Raw genomic sequence first — 19,958 nt, 5'->3', positions numbered from 1 at the left:
AGGCTATGCAGAGAAGAAAGGCATAGATTATGAAAAAACTTTTGCTCCTCCATCCCGATATGTTGTATCTTATCTATACTTTGGATACATTGTACAGTGTGTGGAAGAAGAAGAAAAAACCAGCAAGAAAACGTTTTGGCCTCCATCTCTCTTCTTGTGTTCTTGAGTGAGCTTCCTCGTGTATTCAATGTGTGTTTGGCGCAGTAGCTCAAGCAACTCCCCCCACCACGCAATTCTTGACATAGAGTGGGAGCAGTTGGACTATTTTTGAACCCTTTGCTGCCAAATAAGCATCAATTTTGGAGTGCCATGCATGAGGATCCTATTTGAGACCATAAAGAGCTTTATGTAGCTTGCATACCATGTGCTCTTTCCCTTTAACCACAAACCCTGGAGGTTGTGACACATAAACATCCTCAAGCAAATCCCCATTCAAGAATGTTGTCTCAATGTCCAACTGATGTACTTTCCAGCCATAATTTGCAGCCATAGCAATCACACATCTCACCATACTCATGTAGGTAGGTGTAACAAACTAAATATAATAAGTGATAAGTCAGTGGCCATGTGAATATCATAATGACCACCAACGTGCAAAAGTGTAGACGTGCGGACTCATCTAGCGAGGCGGTCCATCATCAACGTCCGCACATGTTGAGCTTGTCATCTCAACACTCCCCCTCAAGCTCAATTCTATCTCTACAACTCCAAGTAAGCTTTGGAACTTTTAAAGATTCTCTATACCCAATGCCTTTGTGAAAATGTCAGCTATCTGATCCTGTATGCTGACATATACCAAGTCAATCTCTCCTCCAAGTACCTTCTCTCTCACAAAGTGATAGTGCACCTCAATGTGTTTTGTCCTAGCATGGAACATTGGATTCCTAGCTAGTTGTATACTACTCATGTTGTCACAATGAATGACAACTGAACCATCTCCCTGCACGTCCAAATCACCTAATAACTTTTGCAGCCATACCACCTCACATGCTGCCATAGTAGCACCTCTATACTCAACCTCTGTACTCTATAAAGCAACTGTAGGTTGCTTTTTGTTGCTCCATATAGCTACTGCACTACCAAGGAAAAACACGAATCCACTCGTAGATCTTCTGTCTGACATGCTACCAGCCCAATCTGCATCTGTGTATCCAAAGACCTATACGTCCTTACCTACCTCATAAAAAAGTCCATAATGTAAAGTGAACTTCACATACCTCAATATACATCTAACTGCATCCAAATGAGGCTTTCTAGGCATCTGCATAAACTGATTGACAAGGCCAACAGCATGGCTCAAATCTGGCCTTGTGATAATCATGTAAATCAAACTCCCTACTGTCCTCCTGAACATAGTAGGGTATTCTATCTCATCCCCAACGTCAACACTCAACTTCACATTTTGCTTCAATGATACTGAAAGAGGCTTGCATGCTGTCATACCATACTTGGATAACATATCCAAGCCATACTACCTTTGGGATAGCCATATACCATCATCACATCTGATCACCTCAATACCAAGAAAGTATCTCAACTCACCCAAATCTTTCATCTCAAACTTCTTCTTCAAGAAGTCTTTAACTTCAGGAATCCCATTGTCACTGTCACCTGTAATAATCAAGTCATCCACATAGATGACTATGATGACCAAACTTGCATCTCCCTTTCTCACATAAAGTGAGTGATCAGCATCAAAAATACAAAATTCAATATTGATAAGATACTCTCCAATCTTGTCAAACCATACTCTAGATGCTTGCTTGAGCCCATAGAGCGTCTTCCTTAACATATACACATATGTGGGATGCTCTAAATCCTCATAACCTATTGGCTGCTCCATATACACTTCTTCTTGCAATTCACCATGCAAGAAGGCATTCTTAACATCCATTTGCTGCAAATTCCAACCTTTGGCTGCTGCCAAGGCAATCACACATCTAACAGTTACCATCCTAGCAACTGGACTGAATGTCTCTTCATAATCTATGCCATATGTTTGAGCAGTCTTTTGCAACCAACCTAGCTTTATACCTGCTAACTGAACCATTTGCATTATGCTTGACTTTGTAAACCCACTTACAGCCAATAGCTTTCTTACCCTTAGGTAAGGGTACCAAATCCCAAGTCTTATTGGCTTTTAATACATCCATCTCCTCATCCATTGCTGCATCCCAATAAGCATGACCAACAACACCCTCAAAACAAGTGGGCTCAACATCCTCAACTAGTTTCACCATATAAGAATAATGGTGAGGTGCATAACCTTCAAAACCAAATCTTTTAACAGGGTATCTGACCCTGCTAAATCTGCGTACCACCGGATCACTCAATGGAGCCTTTACATTACTATGAGCTCTCTATACACCTGGTGTCTTGACTGAAGGAATGCCAAGCTCATCATCCAAACTCTCTGAATCGCTAGAATCTCCATCAAATCCCAAATGACTGGTAGATGCATCATTACCATCCAGCACTTTCTTCTTTCCTTTGTCCTTCCTTGCAACACTTATAGATCCACCTGAAGATATGGCGCTACTTCTTAGTCTCCCAGACCAAGGACTCACTGTAGGTGTAGTACCAGATGATGTTTCTGGTCCACTAAGACTCCGTGATTCTTGTTTATCTTTCTGCACATAGCTGTCCTGATCATTATCATCATCCAAAACATCACCAATAGGTGTATACCAACTTCCCATCTCATCAAAGATAACATCCCTGCTCACTCTAAACTCACCTGTGACAGGGTTATAACAGCGATACCCTTTTTGCTCTAAAGAGTATCCAATAAAAACACATTTTTCTGCCTTTGGATCAAGCTTCTTCTGTAGCTCATCTGGCACATGAACGTATGTAACACAGCCAAATACCTTCAAGTGCGATACATCAGGCTTCTGAACAGTAAAGCATTCTTCAGGAGTCATCCCATGAACTGCAGCTATGGGAGTTCTGTTCATAATGTAGACAGCAGTATGAACAGCCTCAGACAAAAAATGTTTGGACATATTCTTTTCAGCCATTAATGCCTGTGCAGCTTCTACAATATGCATATTTTTTTCTTTCTGTAACACCATTTTGCTGTGGGGTATATCTGCAAGTAAATTGTCTCTTTATTCTATGAGTCCTCAAGAAGCCACTAAACTCATTAGAAAGGTACTCTCCCCCTCCATCTGATCTCAAGCACTTCGCTTTTAAGCATGAATCTGTTTCAACAGCTACCTTAAAAGATTTAAAGTGTTCAAACACATAATTTTTTTCCTTTATGAAGTATACCCATAACTTCCTTGAATAGTCATCAATAAATGTGTCAAAGTATTTGCTGCCACCAAGAGATACATTCTGTCTAGGCCTCTAAACATCTATATGCACTACATCAAGTATTTTTCTACTCACTTCTCTATCATGCGAGAAGGGTTATCTTGCCTACTTACCAAACCGGCATGCTTTACACACTTATGCAATTCTGCAACTCTAAAAGAAGGCAACCCTGTAACCAATCCTCTGGACTGCATTAATTTCAACCTTTGCACATTTGCATGTCCAATATGTTTATGCCATATTTCAATGTCTGCAACCACTCCTTTTCCTTTAGCATACATAGCAGCATCCATTGCAGGAATTCCAGCATCTAAAGTGAACATTCGACTAACTCTACTTCCTTTTGCGACCAACCTGCACTTATCATTAAAGTCTTCTACAAAACAATCTTTTGCATTGAATTGGATATGCAACCCCTGCTCTACCATTTGGCCAATTGACACTAGATTCTTTGTAATTGATAGCACATGTAATACATCGTTCAGACTCTTTGTCTGGCCATCATACAAAGACAAGGGAACCTTTCCAATGTGTGAAATTGGGTGGCATGAATCATCACCCGTCTGCACATAACCTGAGTTTTGTAAGTCCTGCATCTCTCCAAACCATTCAACATGACTGGTCATATGATTGGATGCACCTGAATCGATATACCATACATCATCATATGTCCCCTTTCCTGTAATTGCATTCATCATATGCTGCATAACAAATAGACGCTCATTTTTTTCTTCTTTTTATTATGAAGACGATGCATAGTTTCCTTGTTGCAATTTACCACTGCGAATATCATCCTTCTTAGCATAACAATTGGCTACAATATGTCCTGTTTTGCCACAATAATGGCAAACAATAGCAGAATTTCCAGAGCCTCTATTCTGTCATCCACCTCTTTCTCTAGAGCTCCCCCTGCCTCTAAAGTTTCCTCTGCCTTCAAAAACCTGCATTTCACCAAACTGTTGATTGAACCTGTTTTACTGGTTATCGCCAGCACGTCCCATACCACAACCTCTCGAAGAGGATCTACCACGTCCTCTTCCTAAACTCGAGTAAAATGCTTAGACCTGTTCACAATTTCTTTCAAACGAATCACCCTGCATATTGATCTCTTCAGTAATCATGAGAAAAATCAGCTCATCAAAATCTGAAAATGGCTTACATGCATATACTGAAGTAACAAATGATTTCCATGCTTTCTCATTGTTCAGGCCACTCAGAGAGAATGAAACCAAATCATCATCATCCGGCATTGCATCAATCGCTGCTAAAGCATCTGCAATGCTCATTACCTTCAACACATACTCATTGACAGACATTTTCCCTTTCTTCAAGGCATTCAACTCTTGCTTGAGTTGAATCTTTCGTGTCTTTGTATTTACTAAAAACTTGCTCTCGAAAATTGTCCAAGCTACATGTGAAGTTTCTGCATTCTTGATATGTCCCAGTATAGTATTATCAATGACTACAAATAGCCAATACATCACCTTTTTGTCTTTCACATTCCACTCTTTTCATACTTTTAACTCATCTGCATTCGGAGGGATACCCAGCTCTGGCTCCTTTTCTTCACCTGAAACAAACTCATAAAGGCCCTTTCCAATGAGGAAGTTCGTCACATTGAACTTCCATAAAGAGTAGTTATTCTTATCGAGCTTCTCAATAATGGGATTTCCACTGTTCTCTGTCATTATCACAAACAAGGATACAACACAGCAAGCTAGTCTTATGCAATCTTTCACAACACGTACACAACACTATACCAAGCAATCTTTTTCACTGATTGCTCAATAGTATATGTAATCTGCAACCTGTTTGCAGATAAACCTTATGTTTGCTTCCTACAAACACCTCAAAAATTACAGATTCGCAATCTGTAACCTACGCATCCACTTTCAATCAATACAGCCGAAATCACAGTGTACCCTGAAATTGCTGTCCGCAACCTTGCCGCTCTAAAACGGGGCCTGAAACGGCCTCAGATTACCCAAAATAACTGCGGAAAAACCCTCAAGGGCTTATCTGCAGAATATACAGTAATCTGCTCGCACACTAAATCTCACAGCAATTTGAGATTTTTGCTTGACCTGCTTCTGGTACCTCCACAAGCACTATCCAAGAGAGAGAGTGAAAGAATGAAAGAGCTTCTTACACGTTGCTTGCTTGCTCGAACCTTGCTTCTTCTCCTTTACTTCAGTCTTCAAAATCAACCTCTCTCAGTGGTGCAGCTCTGATACCATGTCAAGAATCACGTGGTGGGGGGACTTGCTTGAGCTACTGCGCCAAACACACACTGAATACACAAGAGGAAGCTCACTCAAAGAACACAAGAAGAGAGATGGAGGCCAAAACGTTTTCTTACTAGTTTTTTCTTCTTCTTCCACATACTATACAATGTACTCAATGTATAGATAAGATACAACATAAAGAAAAGTGGCCTACTAAGTCAAACAGTGCATAACCGACTACACTAATCGACTCGCGCTATGTCTTCGCCAACTGTAGGTAGGTGTAACAAACTAAATATAATAAGTGATAAGTCAGTGGCCATGTGAGTATCATAATGACCATCAAAGTGCTAAGTGTAGACGTGCGGACTCATCTAGCCAGACGGTCCATCATCAATGTCCGCACACATTGAGCTTGCCATCTCAACACTTTATACATTAAGAATGGAGGGGGGGGGGACTTACTGATTATCATTCTTTATGTAGATGACATGCTGCTCACTGAACCTACAAAAGAAAAAATTACAGATTTTAAGGCTAAATTAAAGCATGCATTTGTTATGTCAGATATGGGCTGCCTACACTATTATTTAGGGATTAAATTCACCCAAAATCGGTATGGTATCATCATATCACAGTCACAATATGTGGATAAGCTGTTACATAGGTTTAGTATGCAAGATTGCAAACCTATGTGCACTCCTATGGAGCCAGGCTTAAAGTTGTCTATGGAGCCAGGCTTAAACCTGTCTAAAGCTGTCTATACATGATGGTGAAGAGATGTCTGATGTTACAATTTACAACCAGGCTGTTGGATGTCTTATTTATCTTTGCAACACACGCCCTGACATTCAGTATGCATTATCTCAAGTGAGATGGTATATACATAGCCCACAGACCATACATTGGTAAGCTGTTAAGCGGATCTTCAGATATTTGCAAGGTACTCAGTCACATGCATTATTATTTCCTAGAGGGGAGACTTGCACTTACAGGCTTACAATGATTCAGATTGGGCCAGTGATGCAGACACTAGGCAGTCTTTTAGTGAACATTGTTTCTTTCTAGACCGTTCATGCATTTCATGGCTAAGCAAGAAACAACCTACAGTGGCTTCCTCGTCTTGTGAGACTAAGTACAGGGCAGCCTTCACGGTAACAATGGAATACGTATGGTTGCACAGATTGTTGGCTGATCTACATTTACCATTGGAGGGTCCTACAGCACACTGGAGGGATTGCAAGACCAGCTAGATGCACTATGTGCCTTTTGTCAGGACATGGATCTCACACTAAACCTTGGGAAAATCAAGATGATGGTGTTCAACACTTCCTCCTAGTGGATTTGGTGATCAATACCCCATTTCACATATGGAGAGGAGATAATGGAGGTGGTCCAAAAATATGTTTACTTGGGGGTTACCTTTTCAGGGCCGAGATTCACTTTCAGGAGAGCAACAAAGGATAGATTACCACAAGGCTATGCGGCTCTAGGGCCTATGGAGAGCCAATGTGCGCACATACAATTCCAAGAACATCGAACGAAGATCTGGCTATTTAACACTTTGGTCACACCAACACTTCTATATGGGGCTCCCACATAGGGATCGAGCCTCTACCACACAAGGAGAGCCACGTAAGATCAGACACTACTCCACTGGGAGAGGAGATATATGAGGGGTGGGAGCAGATGGAGAGACCCCTGATACTAATGATTTCATGGATGATTTGAAGTAAACCCTTGATACCACATGAGATCATCAAAGCAGAGATGGGAGCAAAAGCCATAGTAGCAAAGGCCCTCTTCCAAACAGTGACTTCCTACAAAGGCTCTAGACCTTGCCAAGACAAAGATACTCCCGGCTCACACTAGAGTCATCTAGACAACTAGCATTATGGGGGGATATTGAGTGCTGGTATGTTTGGACAAAGACATGATTACAGTTACATGGATTACACATGGATCACCTCCCACCACTACAGTACAGCTTGGATTGCCCTCACCTGAAACTCGGCCGAGAGGAGTTGAACCGCATCATCAGGATGGACATTATTCAAATACCCACAGCCACGACATGGGTGACACTTATTAGGGATGTGGGGATGAAAATGGCTTTCTATTGGAAGCATCTTCTACACATATCACCCGATGGCTTTGTTGTCCGCCCGAGATACATGGATGCACACGTCTAAGGGTGTACGATGCGCCATTGAATAGCTCCATACATCCTCACACCAACTCTGAATCGATACAGGTACATATAGCATAGACTACCAGATCCAAGGGCACTTCCATTGCTTGTTTAGAGAGGGATTTGAGCCACTATCCAAGGTTATGGATTTCTCAGCTTAAAGATGTCTTAAGCTCTTCTTACTGGAGCTACGCCGCCACTAAGAGCACCTCTTATAAACCCAACAACACAAGCGCGGAGCCACACACCAATGTGCACTCGTGGAGTTCTATAGAGCATCAACTACTCTCTCCACTAGAAAGTCCTCATCGGTCCGACCGACACCCCCATCACGGGGGACCACCCAGACACAGCTATTGAGAGGTGCAGATCATGTCGCCCATGCCCAGCTAGTGCACACCCTTGAAGGAGGCATCATCTGCAAATATAGAGGATACTACACTACTAGCGAGGGACCCTACCTCGCCACATCAACCTATCTATGCTAGACAAACCCATGAGAGACATCTTGGGATGAGTGCCTCCTGATCAGTTCCACATTGTATCCAGGAGAGATCATTTTGTACTCATCAGCTATGTATTGTTCCTTTCTCAAATGTAACATTTTGGTCTCATAGGCCAATTTGGCCTTTTGTAGACGTTAATATAACTTTCTTTATTTTTTCTTCTTTCTCTCTCTAGATTTGTGTGTGTCATCCTTGTGCAAGGGCCTTCCTAATCTTCTTTGTATCGTTCAATTTTATTAGACTAAGATGCAGGACAAAAGAGCACACAGGCAAGTCCGTTTTAGACATGGATACACCACAATATCCCCACACTCAGGGCGATCACACTGAGGAGGGTTGAGCCTGAGATAGGAGGATTTATTGTTGAGGGTATGTAGTGGGGCATTTATGCATTGTACGAGAGAGTGATAGGCCATATATGCACACCTACAAGGATGTCTAAGAGGATTGATAGTACCAAAAGATTAAAACAAGGTTGCCCAATTTCACCCACACTATCTGGACTATAAATAGGCGAGGTGTCTAAATACATTGATAGGGGAGGTGGAGCTAGAGCTAGCCTAGTTGGCGCATTAATACCGATACTATTATATGCCGATGATGTACTCATTTCAAACTCACTAGAGTGCTTGCAGTGTCACTTGGATACACTATATATCTTTTGCAAAGATAGAGATCCCACAGTGAATCTTGGAAAAGCCAAAGTCATGGTATTCAACACTTCCGCAACATGGGCAACCCAATCTATTTATCAATTTATATTTGGGAGGGTTGGGGTACTGAGGCCCAGTTGACACAAGGCTACGTAACCCTAGGGGTCCTTGTGAGAGCCAATGTGCCTAGAAACGGTTTCAGGAACCTCACACCAAACTATGGTTGTTTGACACTCTAGTCATACCTACTCTCTTGTATGGAATTGAGGTTTGGGGTTGCAATCTGTACCACACACGATTGAGCCCACTCATTTGACTAGACTAGCCTAAAGAGACCATTATGATGGTTGGGACCACAAAGAGAGGCCATTGACGATGATGATATCACACATGATCAAGAGTAAGCCCTCCACCCCACTCCCCATCACCTAAGAAGAGTTACATGCAACACCTATGTGGAGGCACTCTTTAGAGCAATGACTTTCTTACACAAGATATGGGAGCTCCCATGTTACAAATGTCCTGGATTAGCATTGACTTCCTCCAGATAGCTAGCAGAGGTGGGTGATAAGGAATGTTAGTAGTCACAGATGGAAACTTGGATGGACTTACATGGGTTGGACATCAACCATCTCCCACCCTTTGACTATAGCTTGAATTGTCCTCCTACACTCCCCCTCAGCCAATCTAAGCTTAATACAATCATTAGGGCTAGTATCCTAAGTGTTGACATAGAAAGGACTTGGATTTGGCTGCATCTCCCTCTAGGACCAAAGATGGAGTTTTATCGGAGCCACTTCCTACACCTCTCTAAGGATGGATTTTTTGTCCAACCATAGTATATGGATACGCACCTTCCCCATGGTATGCGAGCTGCTATTGGACAAATGCACATCTCCTCCCATCAACTGAGGATACAAATAGGTAGATGGGCAGATATAACAACAGAAGATACGATATGCCAGCTCTATGATAGAGAGTTCACGACAGAGGAACGCTACATATGTAGATGTACAGTATACTATGACATACGAGGAAGCTATCGTTGCCTCTTCTATGAGGGCTTTGGACCCCTCCGTTGTGTCATGGAATATGACCAGAGATGTCTAGGTCTTTTCCTCCTAGAGCTTCATAGGCACCAAATAGCACTGCTATGAGACATGAGACCAACCCAAGTAGAGAGCAATGACCAATTGCTTTCATAGACCAAACCCCACAGGCACTACTAGCTCAGTAGACAAATTCATCCTACCAGATTGGACCTATCCCATGTCATGGAGTCACACTAGACAGGGCCATTATGCTTTTCCAAGCATGACAACCTCAACCACATGGTTGACGATGACTAACAGATCCACACCATAGTCGGATTAGAGTCATCATGTGAGACACGAGAGATGCACTCCTCAACACGTTAACAAAGCAGCCATCGAGACAATTAGAGGCACAATCAGGTCACGTTTTCTTTAGGAGACTTCTTATTGCCAATTATGCTTGTAGGCGTTGACCTATTCAAACCAGTAGTTCTCCCAGCTAAGGTATTATCTTCCTAGCTATCATAAGGCTTTGAAAGCTAAGTCAATCTTGAAGACCTTACAAATCCTTTGTGCCTTACAATTTTCCACGGCATACTATGTGCTAAGTATGTTGATTTCTATGTGACCAAAACTTCAACAGATAGTGGCTGATAGGTGATGGGAGCTATGGTTAGAGAAATATCCTTACTATCAAGTAGATGCCAACAAGTGTGTTTGCCTTGTGCAATCAACTACCTTTTGGCACAATTTAGAAAAAGTGGTTGGCATTTCTAAGCCCTTTTAGATTTTTTTTCATCAGGTGGACATTGATAGGTTTGTTCTTGGCAAGGTGTATTGGCATATATCTGAAGCTATTTACACAAAAAGAGAGTATAGTGGATTTATATTAAGACAGAAAAGTCAAATAGTGTTGCTTGCAAATGAATGATGGTAGCAACTTCATACATCGTTGCATAGAGCTGCCTTTGTTCTTGAACCCAAGTATTAATTATACGATCAAGTGGCAAACAATGAAGTAATGGGTAATTTCAAAAAGGTATGCTCACAATTGTTACAAGGAGATCAAGGTAAAGAAGCTCTTCACTAATGTGTGGCATATGCAAACAAGATGGGGATGTTTCAAGATCCATAATAGATCGATGTAACAAAACAAAGTAGACCCATCTAGTGGAAGGAGTGTGGTAGAAAGATGGCTGAGCTTCAACATATTCCTACTAAAATACTATTGGTCACAGCTTTTGGTGGTATTTGCGAGTGTAACTAGTCTACTTTTGACTTTATTTACACTAAGCGATGCAATCCCTTGAATTCTTCCTGTGCTGCTAATTTGGTATATGTGTTTTGTGACATGTGATTAATGCATGCATCATGTAGATAACAAGAAGAATTGTAGAGACAACTTATGTCAAACTTCAAATTACAAAGGCTCTTGCTGAAGATGGCAAAAATGATGAAAAAATGGATTGGAAGATAGCTTGAGAGTGCTATGACACATAGGATGCCAATGACCTAGTTCCAATTTGAGATATGCACACCACCCTAGAAATAGAGATATGTTTTTTTTCACCATTGTACAAACAAATGGAATGTTTTTGTGATTTTTATGTGTACATCTCTTGATTTTGTGATTCTGATATTTTTACAGTACCATTGCATTGTTACATAAACAACCAAGCTTCGATTATATCATTGCATTATTATATAAACAACCATATTTTTAAAATTATGTTCCATATTTATGACATTGCATTTTTACATATACAACTATAATTTTTAAATGATATCGCATGTTTACTAGTTCGTAAAATCTGACATTGTGAATCTATTGAGTGACTTGTTATTGCTAGCCATACTTGGGCCTAACTCAATTGGGATAGCAGACGTGTTGGTTTCTAATTGTGCTAACTGCATTCTTAATTCATCAGCTAGATGTCAGCAATTTACATTTTCCTATTCCAACATAGCACGGCATGCCAATAATTCCTCCATGCTTTGTCCTTGTGATACTAGTATTGCTCCTTGTGTCACCATCTCCATGATGTGCTCATGTTCTTCAAGTATTAGTACAATGGGTCTCTTTCTTGGTGGTTGTGCAGCTTGGTATCTTTGTATAAGGACCATGTCGACTATTCAATCTTGTCAATCTCTCTATTGGCCAGCTTCTCTTTCCAATACACATACCTGTGAAAGTGCACAATGGAAAGAGGAAAGTGAACATGAAGAGAAGGAGACAAAGAGTGAACACAGGAGAGAGAAGGAACAATGTGACTACAATGGCTAAAGGTACAAGGCTACAACAGCCAGCCCCAACATGCAGCTCTACGCGTCAGTGTGGGCGCTAGACGGTAGCAAGGGGATGAGAGAATGAGGAAGGCTAGCTGATCACGAAGTATCAATGATGGATAATGGATAATGAAAGTGGGAGGGCAGGCGGCCTATATATAGGAGAAAAAGAGGGAAAACGCTAAATGTGGTCAAACCCCTTCTAAAAATAGCCATAAAGGGTTTTTGAAATTCTCCCTTTGCTTCGTCACACCATTTAGTTTACTGAGACAATGTGTTTTGGCAACTATAGCCATAAGCTTGTAAGCTCACTTTTCACTACGTAACTCCTTTTTACATTGAGAGTTATCTTGGTGTTCTTGGAGCCTCATTTAGGAGCCACTGGAGGAAATTTGACAACCACATTGCAACCTTCATCAACAAATGGCTTCCTACACTTCCATTCAAGCAATCTATAAGCTTGAAAAAATGTGATTTAAAGCATCAAGGTTGTCCATGTATTATCTTCATCAAGTTTCTGCTCTTATTAGTTTTTAGGCACTTGAGGTGTGTTTTTTCATTGGCATAATACATCAAGAAATAACTACAAGCATTCTTGTCAAAGCCAATACCTATTAGACTTTTGAGCACTTAAACTTCATTGTTTGCTTCTACATAAAATAATTAGCCACATTTCTTCTTCTTTTTTTTAAGTATCCATCAAATGCCATAGTAGAAATATTGAAGCCCATGATGTACATTCAAATACTATAGCATTCCTAACTCCAAAAAAATGTAATGTCCAAACACAAATTATACTACTGCCATTCTTGGACTCTTTAAAAACACCACGTTTACTTCACCCAGAAGTCATTCGTAGTCATTACAGGATGCCAAATATGACTTTCATATAAGGAATTCACATACTCGAATTAGGCTATTATCATGAACCAAAGGATGGCATTGCAATCTGTCTAAAAGGCCATGTTGACGGGTTCCAAAGCTGCATCAAAAGATGAACATTTGAAGGAGTGTCAAGGTCTTCTACATTGAAACATTTAATAACAAACAATAAAGTATTGCAGTAATATCAATGGAAAACCTTGGCTTTTGAAGAACAAAACAGTCACTGTCGTCATTCAAGAAAAGTTCAGCACCTTTATCCATTCTTTGGATCGTCATCTGAACAAGGCCACAAGCTATTAATCAGAAGAAAGGTCACTGCACCATGGACTGAGAAAATGTTTCATTGAATTCACAGGACAAGTTTAGAGTGCTTTCAAGAACTTGCCTTGAGGGTTGGACCTCCAGTAGGAGCTGAGGAGTTTGCATATAATGGATATTTCAAGTAAACCTCTGAGTCCCCTTCACTTATAAACTGCACACACAACAGCTTAGCCATTCAAACTGAATTTTCCAACTAGTCACTTTCGACATACAAAAGCATAGCTGTCCAAACTGAAATGATTAATTACTGTACATTAAGTGTAAAACCAACAAGTGAAATTGCATAGAAAATCTGAGAAAGCACTGATTTTCCCAAAACAAAATGTCACGAGATGTAATTTATCTCTAGCTCTTAGGGCAGTGCCCAGGACATTGAATGAGTCATGCTAGACATAGACAAATTCATTGGTGGATAAGGTTCAATGAAGGTGTTGGGTTCGACTCACGCCTACGCTCACAGAGGAGTGTCAATGATCTCAGTAGGACACTGGGCCACTTTTTACTCTCCATACGAGAGGTTTTTCACCCAGTTTTATTCTCTTTATTTTATGTGCCTATGTTATACATTTTTGGGAACTTATCGTGTTGCACACACTTCAAGTGTGAACACCCTCTTACAACCCTAAGGTTTAAGGGTCGTACTTTGTACTTACAACACACACTTCAGATTATTGCATTGGGTGTTGTGCTCTCACACTCTACATTCTCAAATGTACTCTCAACTGAGCTTTGATCTCTCTTTCCTCTCACATTTGGTATCAGAGCTAAGGTCAACTCAGTCTCTACTCAGAGCTCCAACTTCAGCTTGTTGCCTAGCTCCAGCTTCAGCTTGGTGAGCTGTTGTCTCCGTCTCCAAGAAACTATCTGCACCAGCCACCACCAGGTTGTCTGTCAGTGCTGACGCCTTCAGCTCCAACGGCCTTGACTGCAGAACCGCCACCTGACACAGACGCCACCGCCCGTTGACTGCACCCATAGTGCCTCAGGTGTTGCACGTTCCTACATGCCTGGTTCAACCTACGACCTGCGTCACACCCGCTAGCTCTGTGCGTTGCCGCAAAAGCCGACGGCCAGCTGCCAGCACATCTGAGCCACCGCCCGCCTACTCCAATCCTCTCCCCCACACCAAACCCCACCTATCTTTTGCTCTATGCCACCAGCCCGCCCACCAAGTCAGCCAAACAGCTGTGCGACAGTCCAGCTCGACTTTGAAAATCAGGTAAAATGATATTTTTATCATTTTTTATTCAATTTTATTTATCCGGAAGGGGGTTTTGCTTGGGCAAGCAATCTCAGTTCCAGCATGTGTTTGGGACACAATTACTGCAGAGATTTTGTGCATTTTTTGGGCCAAACATTTGGGCCTTTTGCACTCAGCTCAATGATTGACAAATGTACATCTGTGTTAGTCTGCAATAGACTGATTTCGTGCATTTTGGGACAAGAAATTTTGGGGCTTTTGTATTTTCAGTGCTTCTAAGCACCTATTGCACCTTGGACAGCATACATTTCAAGCAGTTTTGATAGTGTGATTAAATTTGCTAATTACAGCAAAGTATTTGCTGTAATTTCTGGAACTTCTGAGATTTCCAGGTTGGTCCAGCTTGACATATTGCTCTTTAGCTCTCTGATCAGCAACATTTATCATGGCAAATCAAGGATGTGATGTATTTACATATGTATCCAAGGAGGATAGGCTAGATGGCAACAACTATTCCCTTTGATCCTTCATGATGAAGAATGTGCTGATTGCAAAGAATCTTTGGGATTATGTCAACAACGAAGAAGTCAGGCCCAAAGTTGTGGCTCCTACTACTCCTCCTCTAGGAGAACATGGACAATGGGCAACTCAGCCTGTTCAGGCTGCTCCAACTCAGCCACTTCCCCAGAGATCAATAGCACAAAAGGCATGGGATACACAGGATGCACAAGCTTTATCAATGATTGCGTTGGCAGTTTAGCGGTCTATCATCCCTCACATTCAGTGTGCAGCTTCTTCACGAGAAGCATGGCTGACCTTAGAGCAGATGTTTGCTGGGAAGAAAGAGACGCCCATCTCTTTCTTGAAGAAAGAGCTTGAGACTGCGAAGATGGATGAGGGTGATTCTATGCAAGATCATCTAAATAAAATTCAGGACTTGCATGAGAAGCTTGTGAATGTAGATGAGTATTACTCAGATGTGCAATTGATATCTACTACCTTGAATTCATTGCCACCCTCGTACTTGGCCTTTCATACAGTCTTGAACCACACCATGAGGATTTTCCCACTGCCACTTACTTTCCTTCAATTGGTCAATTTGCTCTTAGACGAAGTGCAAACACGAAACAACAATGGTGTGGATGTTATAGCCTCTAAGCAGGCTTTCATGGCAAGGCAGAAGGGCAAGGGCAACCAAGCAAAAAATGCTCTGCACAGCTCTAGGACTTCAGGCACTTCACAAGGCAATAAGAAACAAGGGGGCACACAAGCCAAGAAGGGCAAGTGCCACAATTGCAAGAAGCCAGGACACTACATCACTGAATGTAGACTGAATGTAGAAAGCGCATAGCCAAGGAGAAGGAGTCAGGGATGTCTGTTTTTTATGCACTTTCTACTGAATCCTTTGTTGTTGTAGACACAGACAATTGTTTTTAAACATGCAGTTAGGAGCTAGTTTGTTAAGATGCAGTGTTGTAGTCAAACAAATTAAAAGAGGTGCTAGCATAACTATATGTAGAGGATGAGAACATAGAAGAAATCGAGTTTTGCATGAAGAGGCATGACCAAGATGAGGATCATAGTCCACTCTTTGCTGTGATTCCTACAGCATGATAACACTTATCACACGTGATAATGAATCACCCTTCTTAATCCTCCACTTCCTCCACCTTAAGCCTTTCATAGGCTCCATTGAAGAGTATTCATCATCCACCGACTCCAATTTTCCAATTGGAGCATTACTATTCATACCCATGACTCTGCTTGGGCTGATAGAGCATTTAGCTCTACGGAGGATTCGAGCACATGGTTTTTTGATAGTGGTGCTTCCAAGCACATCACATCTCGCCAAGATTTGTTTGCTTCTGTTATTGCAGCCCCGGTTGGCAAGCCTGTACAATGTGCCAACAATGCATCATACCCTGTTAGAGGCATTGGGAAAATAATGTCGACAGCCATTGATGGTTCTATTCTCCGCTTGCAAGATGCCTTGTTTGTGCCTAGCATAAAGAAGAATTTGTTATCTATTTCTTCTTTGGCAATGTGTGGTTTGCAGGTCACCTTTAATGATGACAAATGTATGGTGAGAGATAAGGAACACATGACTTTGTTTTTTATTGGCACTCTATGTCATGGATTATATGAGTATGTTTTTTCAATTGATCACTCGGTCTATCTAGCGTCCACTCTCACTCCTGCTATATCACATGCACAGTTATGGCATGCTCGCATGGGGCATGTAAACTATGGTAGCTTGATGCTTATGCAATGTACACAGATGCTTGATGGATTACCTCTCTTGGAGAGACCTCCTGAGCATATATGCGAGGGATGTATTTTGGAAAAAATGCATCATTTTTCGTTTCCCCATGATGTTGCTTTTAGAGCAACTGCTGAGTTACAAATTGTGCACTCAAATGTATGTGGCCCTATGCAAACAAAGTCATTGGATGGCTATTACTATTTTGTCACTTTCATTGATGACTTTACTTGTTTCTACTGGGTCTACTCTTTGGTGAAAAAGTCAAAAGTGTATGATGCATTTTTGGCTTTTGTAGCACTTGCTGAAAATCAATCTAGCTGCAGGATAAAGGCTCTCCATTCGGACCGAGGGGGGGAATACATGTCCTCTATGCTAAATTCTTTTTTGAAGCAGAAGGGCATTGTTCATCAATAGACTATTGCTTATACTCCATAGCAGAATGGGGTTGCAGAGAGGAAAAGTCGGTCACTCATGGAGATGGCCACATGTATGCTAAAAGCAAAGAGCTTGCCACACAATTTTTGGATGAAAGGAGTTATGTGTGCTTGCCATGTCTTGAATAGGTGCCCCACCAAGGCATTAAAAAATGTCACGACTTTTGAGTTTTGGAACAACCGGAAACCTTCTATTGGGCATTTTTGCACTTTTGGGTGTCTTGCATATGAACACATTCCCAAGATACTCAAAAAGAAGTTGGATAACAAGGTTGTTAGATGCATTTTTGCGGGGTACAACAATGAGAGCAAAGGATATAGATTATATGATCCTACCTCTAAAAAAGTATTTGTAAGGATGTGGTTTTTGATGAAAAATCAGAATTATCCCTTGCTACTTTTGACACATATCAGGCTGCCAATTATGTATTTGAAGGGCTGTTGCCCATTTCTTTCGGTGATACAATAGCTGGAGCTTCAGTAAGTGAACTTAATGTTCAACCAGGTGCTCCATTGCGTAATGCAAAAAATCAGCCCATGGCTGATCTGAATATTCAGCAAAATGCTGAATCTGAAATTCAACAAGAGCTTGTACACAGTCAAGAGGCTAGACAGATGCCTAGATGGTATTTGTAGACCATGAAAGATGGTCATTCGGATGCTCCTATTGCTGGTCGTACTAGAAGGCAAGCTCTTATGCACGATGGTGCACATACCATGGAGTTTGTTATGGCAGCAGATACATTTGATGACGAGGAGCCTGAATATTTTGAGGAAGCACAACATAGTGTGCATTGGTGGATGGCAGCAATGCAAGTTGAGTTTGATTCCATCATAAAGAATCAAACATGGGATTTGGTGCCTTTGCCTGTTGGGAAGAAAGCTATTGGTACAAAGTGGGTCTATAAGCTGAAAAGGAATGCAAATGGATCCATTGACAAATATAAGGCCAAACTTGTGGCCAAGGGCTACGCACAGAAGAAAGGCATTGACTATGAGGAGACATTTGCTCCTATATCCCGCATGATTACCATTAGGTCTATGGTTTCTTTGGCTGCCCATTGTGGATGGACTGTGCATCAGCTTGATATAGAGACTGCATTTTTACATGGGGAACTTCAAGAAGAAGTGTATGGACAGCAGTCCATTGGTTTTGCAGTTGAGGGATCTGAATCTGTAAGCTGAAAAAGTCTTTATATGGTTTTAAACAAGCTCCTCAAGCGCAAAGATTGATGCATTTTTACTCAGTCAAGGATTCATAAACAGCTCATCAGAGTCTACCCTTTACATATATAAGAGGGATGCTGATCAGATTTCAGCATTCAAATAAAATTTGCAGCAAACTTTTGAGATGTCAGATTTGGGACCTTTGCACTAATACTTGGGTATTCAGTTCATTCATGATGCTAGAGGCATTAGACTGTCACAGTCGAGATACATTGGTAGACTTCTTGAGAGGTTTGGCTTACAGGATTACAAGCCAGTTTGTACACCAATGGAACCTAGACTGAAGCTATCATTGCATGATGACAGTGACTTGTTTGATAACCATACATATGCTCCAACAATTGGATGTCTTATTTACCTATGCAACACAAGGCTAGATATACAGTTTGCAATTTCAGCCTTGAGCAGATATATGCATCAACCACGCATGTCACATTGGCAAGTTGTCGAGCGTGTTTTCCATTACTTACAGGGTACTAGGACTCTTTGATTGCTTTATACCAAGGGGGGACCACTGCACTTACATGCTTACATTGACTCTGATTGGTCTGGTGATTATGATTCTCGTCACTCCACTAGTGGCAATTGTTTCTTTCTCGGCTCATCTTGCATCTCTTGGCTTAGCAAGAAACAACCCATTGTTGCCACATCGTCATGTGAAGCTAAATACAAGACAGCTTTCACTACCACAATTGAATGCGCATCGCTTAGACACTTGTTAGCCCGATTTGAATGTATCTGTCACGAAGCTTAGTCCTTTGTTCACTGACAGTTAGAGTGCCATTGCAGTGGCATGGAACCCAATGTTTCATGCACGCACGAAACACATTGAGATCCATTATCACTTTGTCAAAGAGAGGCTACACACAGGTGATATCAGCCTTGTCTACTATCCTACCAACAATAATGTGGCACACCTCTTGGAGTCATGGGTTCATGGAGTCACATCTTCTTGATCTTGAGTGCCCTCAAACCTTACAAGTATCCCACACCATGGCAAGTTCCTTACTTTTCCTTTTTCAACATGCACTATCACACATTAATTGTAATAAAATCAATCAACTATTGCACCACCAAACTAACAAAAAGCACTTAATAGTTTTTAATCAAAACAAAACCGATCTTTAATTTGTAAAATGAACCCCCTCTGTTGCATGAGCATGTTGCACCATAACTTACATCGTTTTTAAAATAAAAAAGATAAATCCTATCGTTTACATGTGCACGTGCACACATGCTAGAGACATAATAATTTATAATTAAATTAACCCATGTTGTCATGCATGCATGTGCTTTTCATAACACACATATAATTATAAAAATGAATTGCATTATAGAGACCCTTTATCAAGTAAAAGAAACATACAAACGATTAATGAATAGTCAACCACTTGTGGATCATACAAAAAAGAAC

At 41.1% G+C, this 19,958-nt stretch overlaps 1 protein-coding gene and 1 non-coding gene across 4 annotated transcripts in view; both read right to left on the bottom strand.

Annotated features, from left to right (window-relative positions):
• The window catches only part of LOC148030780 (uncharacterized), a 56,692-nt gene that overhangs the window by 20,814 nt on the left and 15,920 nt on the right, over positions 1–19,958 (bottom strand). For all 3 annotated transcript variants that reach the window (XM_087685617.1, XM_087685618.1, XM_087685619.1), the window contains 3 exons: positions 13,484–13,570; positions 13,295–13,374; positions 13,120–13,195 (listed from right to left, as the gene is read on the bottom strand). In XM_087685617.1, the coding sequence (XP_087541743.1) occupies positions 13,120–13,195; positions 13,295–13,374; positions 13,484–13,570 (243 nt within the window). The remainder of the gene's footprint in view (positions 1–13,119; positions 13,196–13,294; positions 13,375–13,483; positions 13,571–19,958) is intronic.
• Positions 8,395–8,498, bottom strand: LOC148030781 (U6 spliceosomal RNA). Its single transcript, XR_015692048.1, has one exon. It is a non-coding gene; the product is annotated as a U6 spliceosomal RNA (small nuclear RNA).

Source organism: Lygodium microphyllum, chromosome 9, assembly GCF_053477565.2.
Source record: "Lygodium microphyllum isolate KBCC chromosome 9, Lygodium_microphyllum_v1.1.10, whole genome shotgun sequence".
Lineage (NCBI taxonomy): Eukaryota > Viridiplantae > Streptophyta > Polypodiopsida > Schizaeales > Lygodiaceae > Lygodium > Lygodium microphyllum.
Note: the sequence above shows the minus strand (reverse complement) of the source record. Positions and strands in the feature narration are given on the sequence as shown.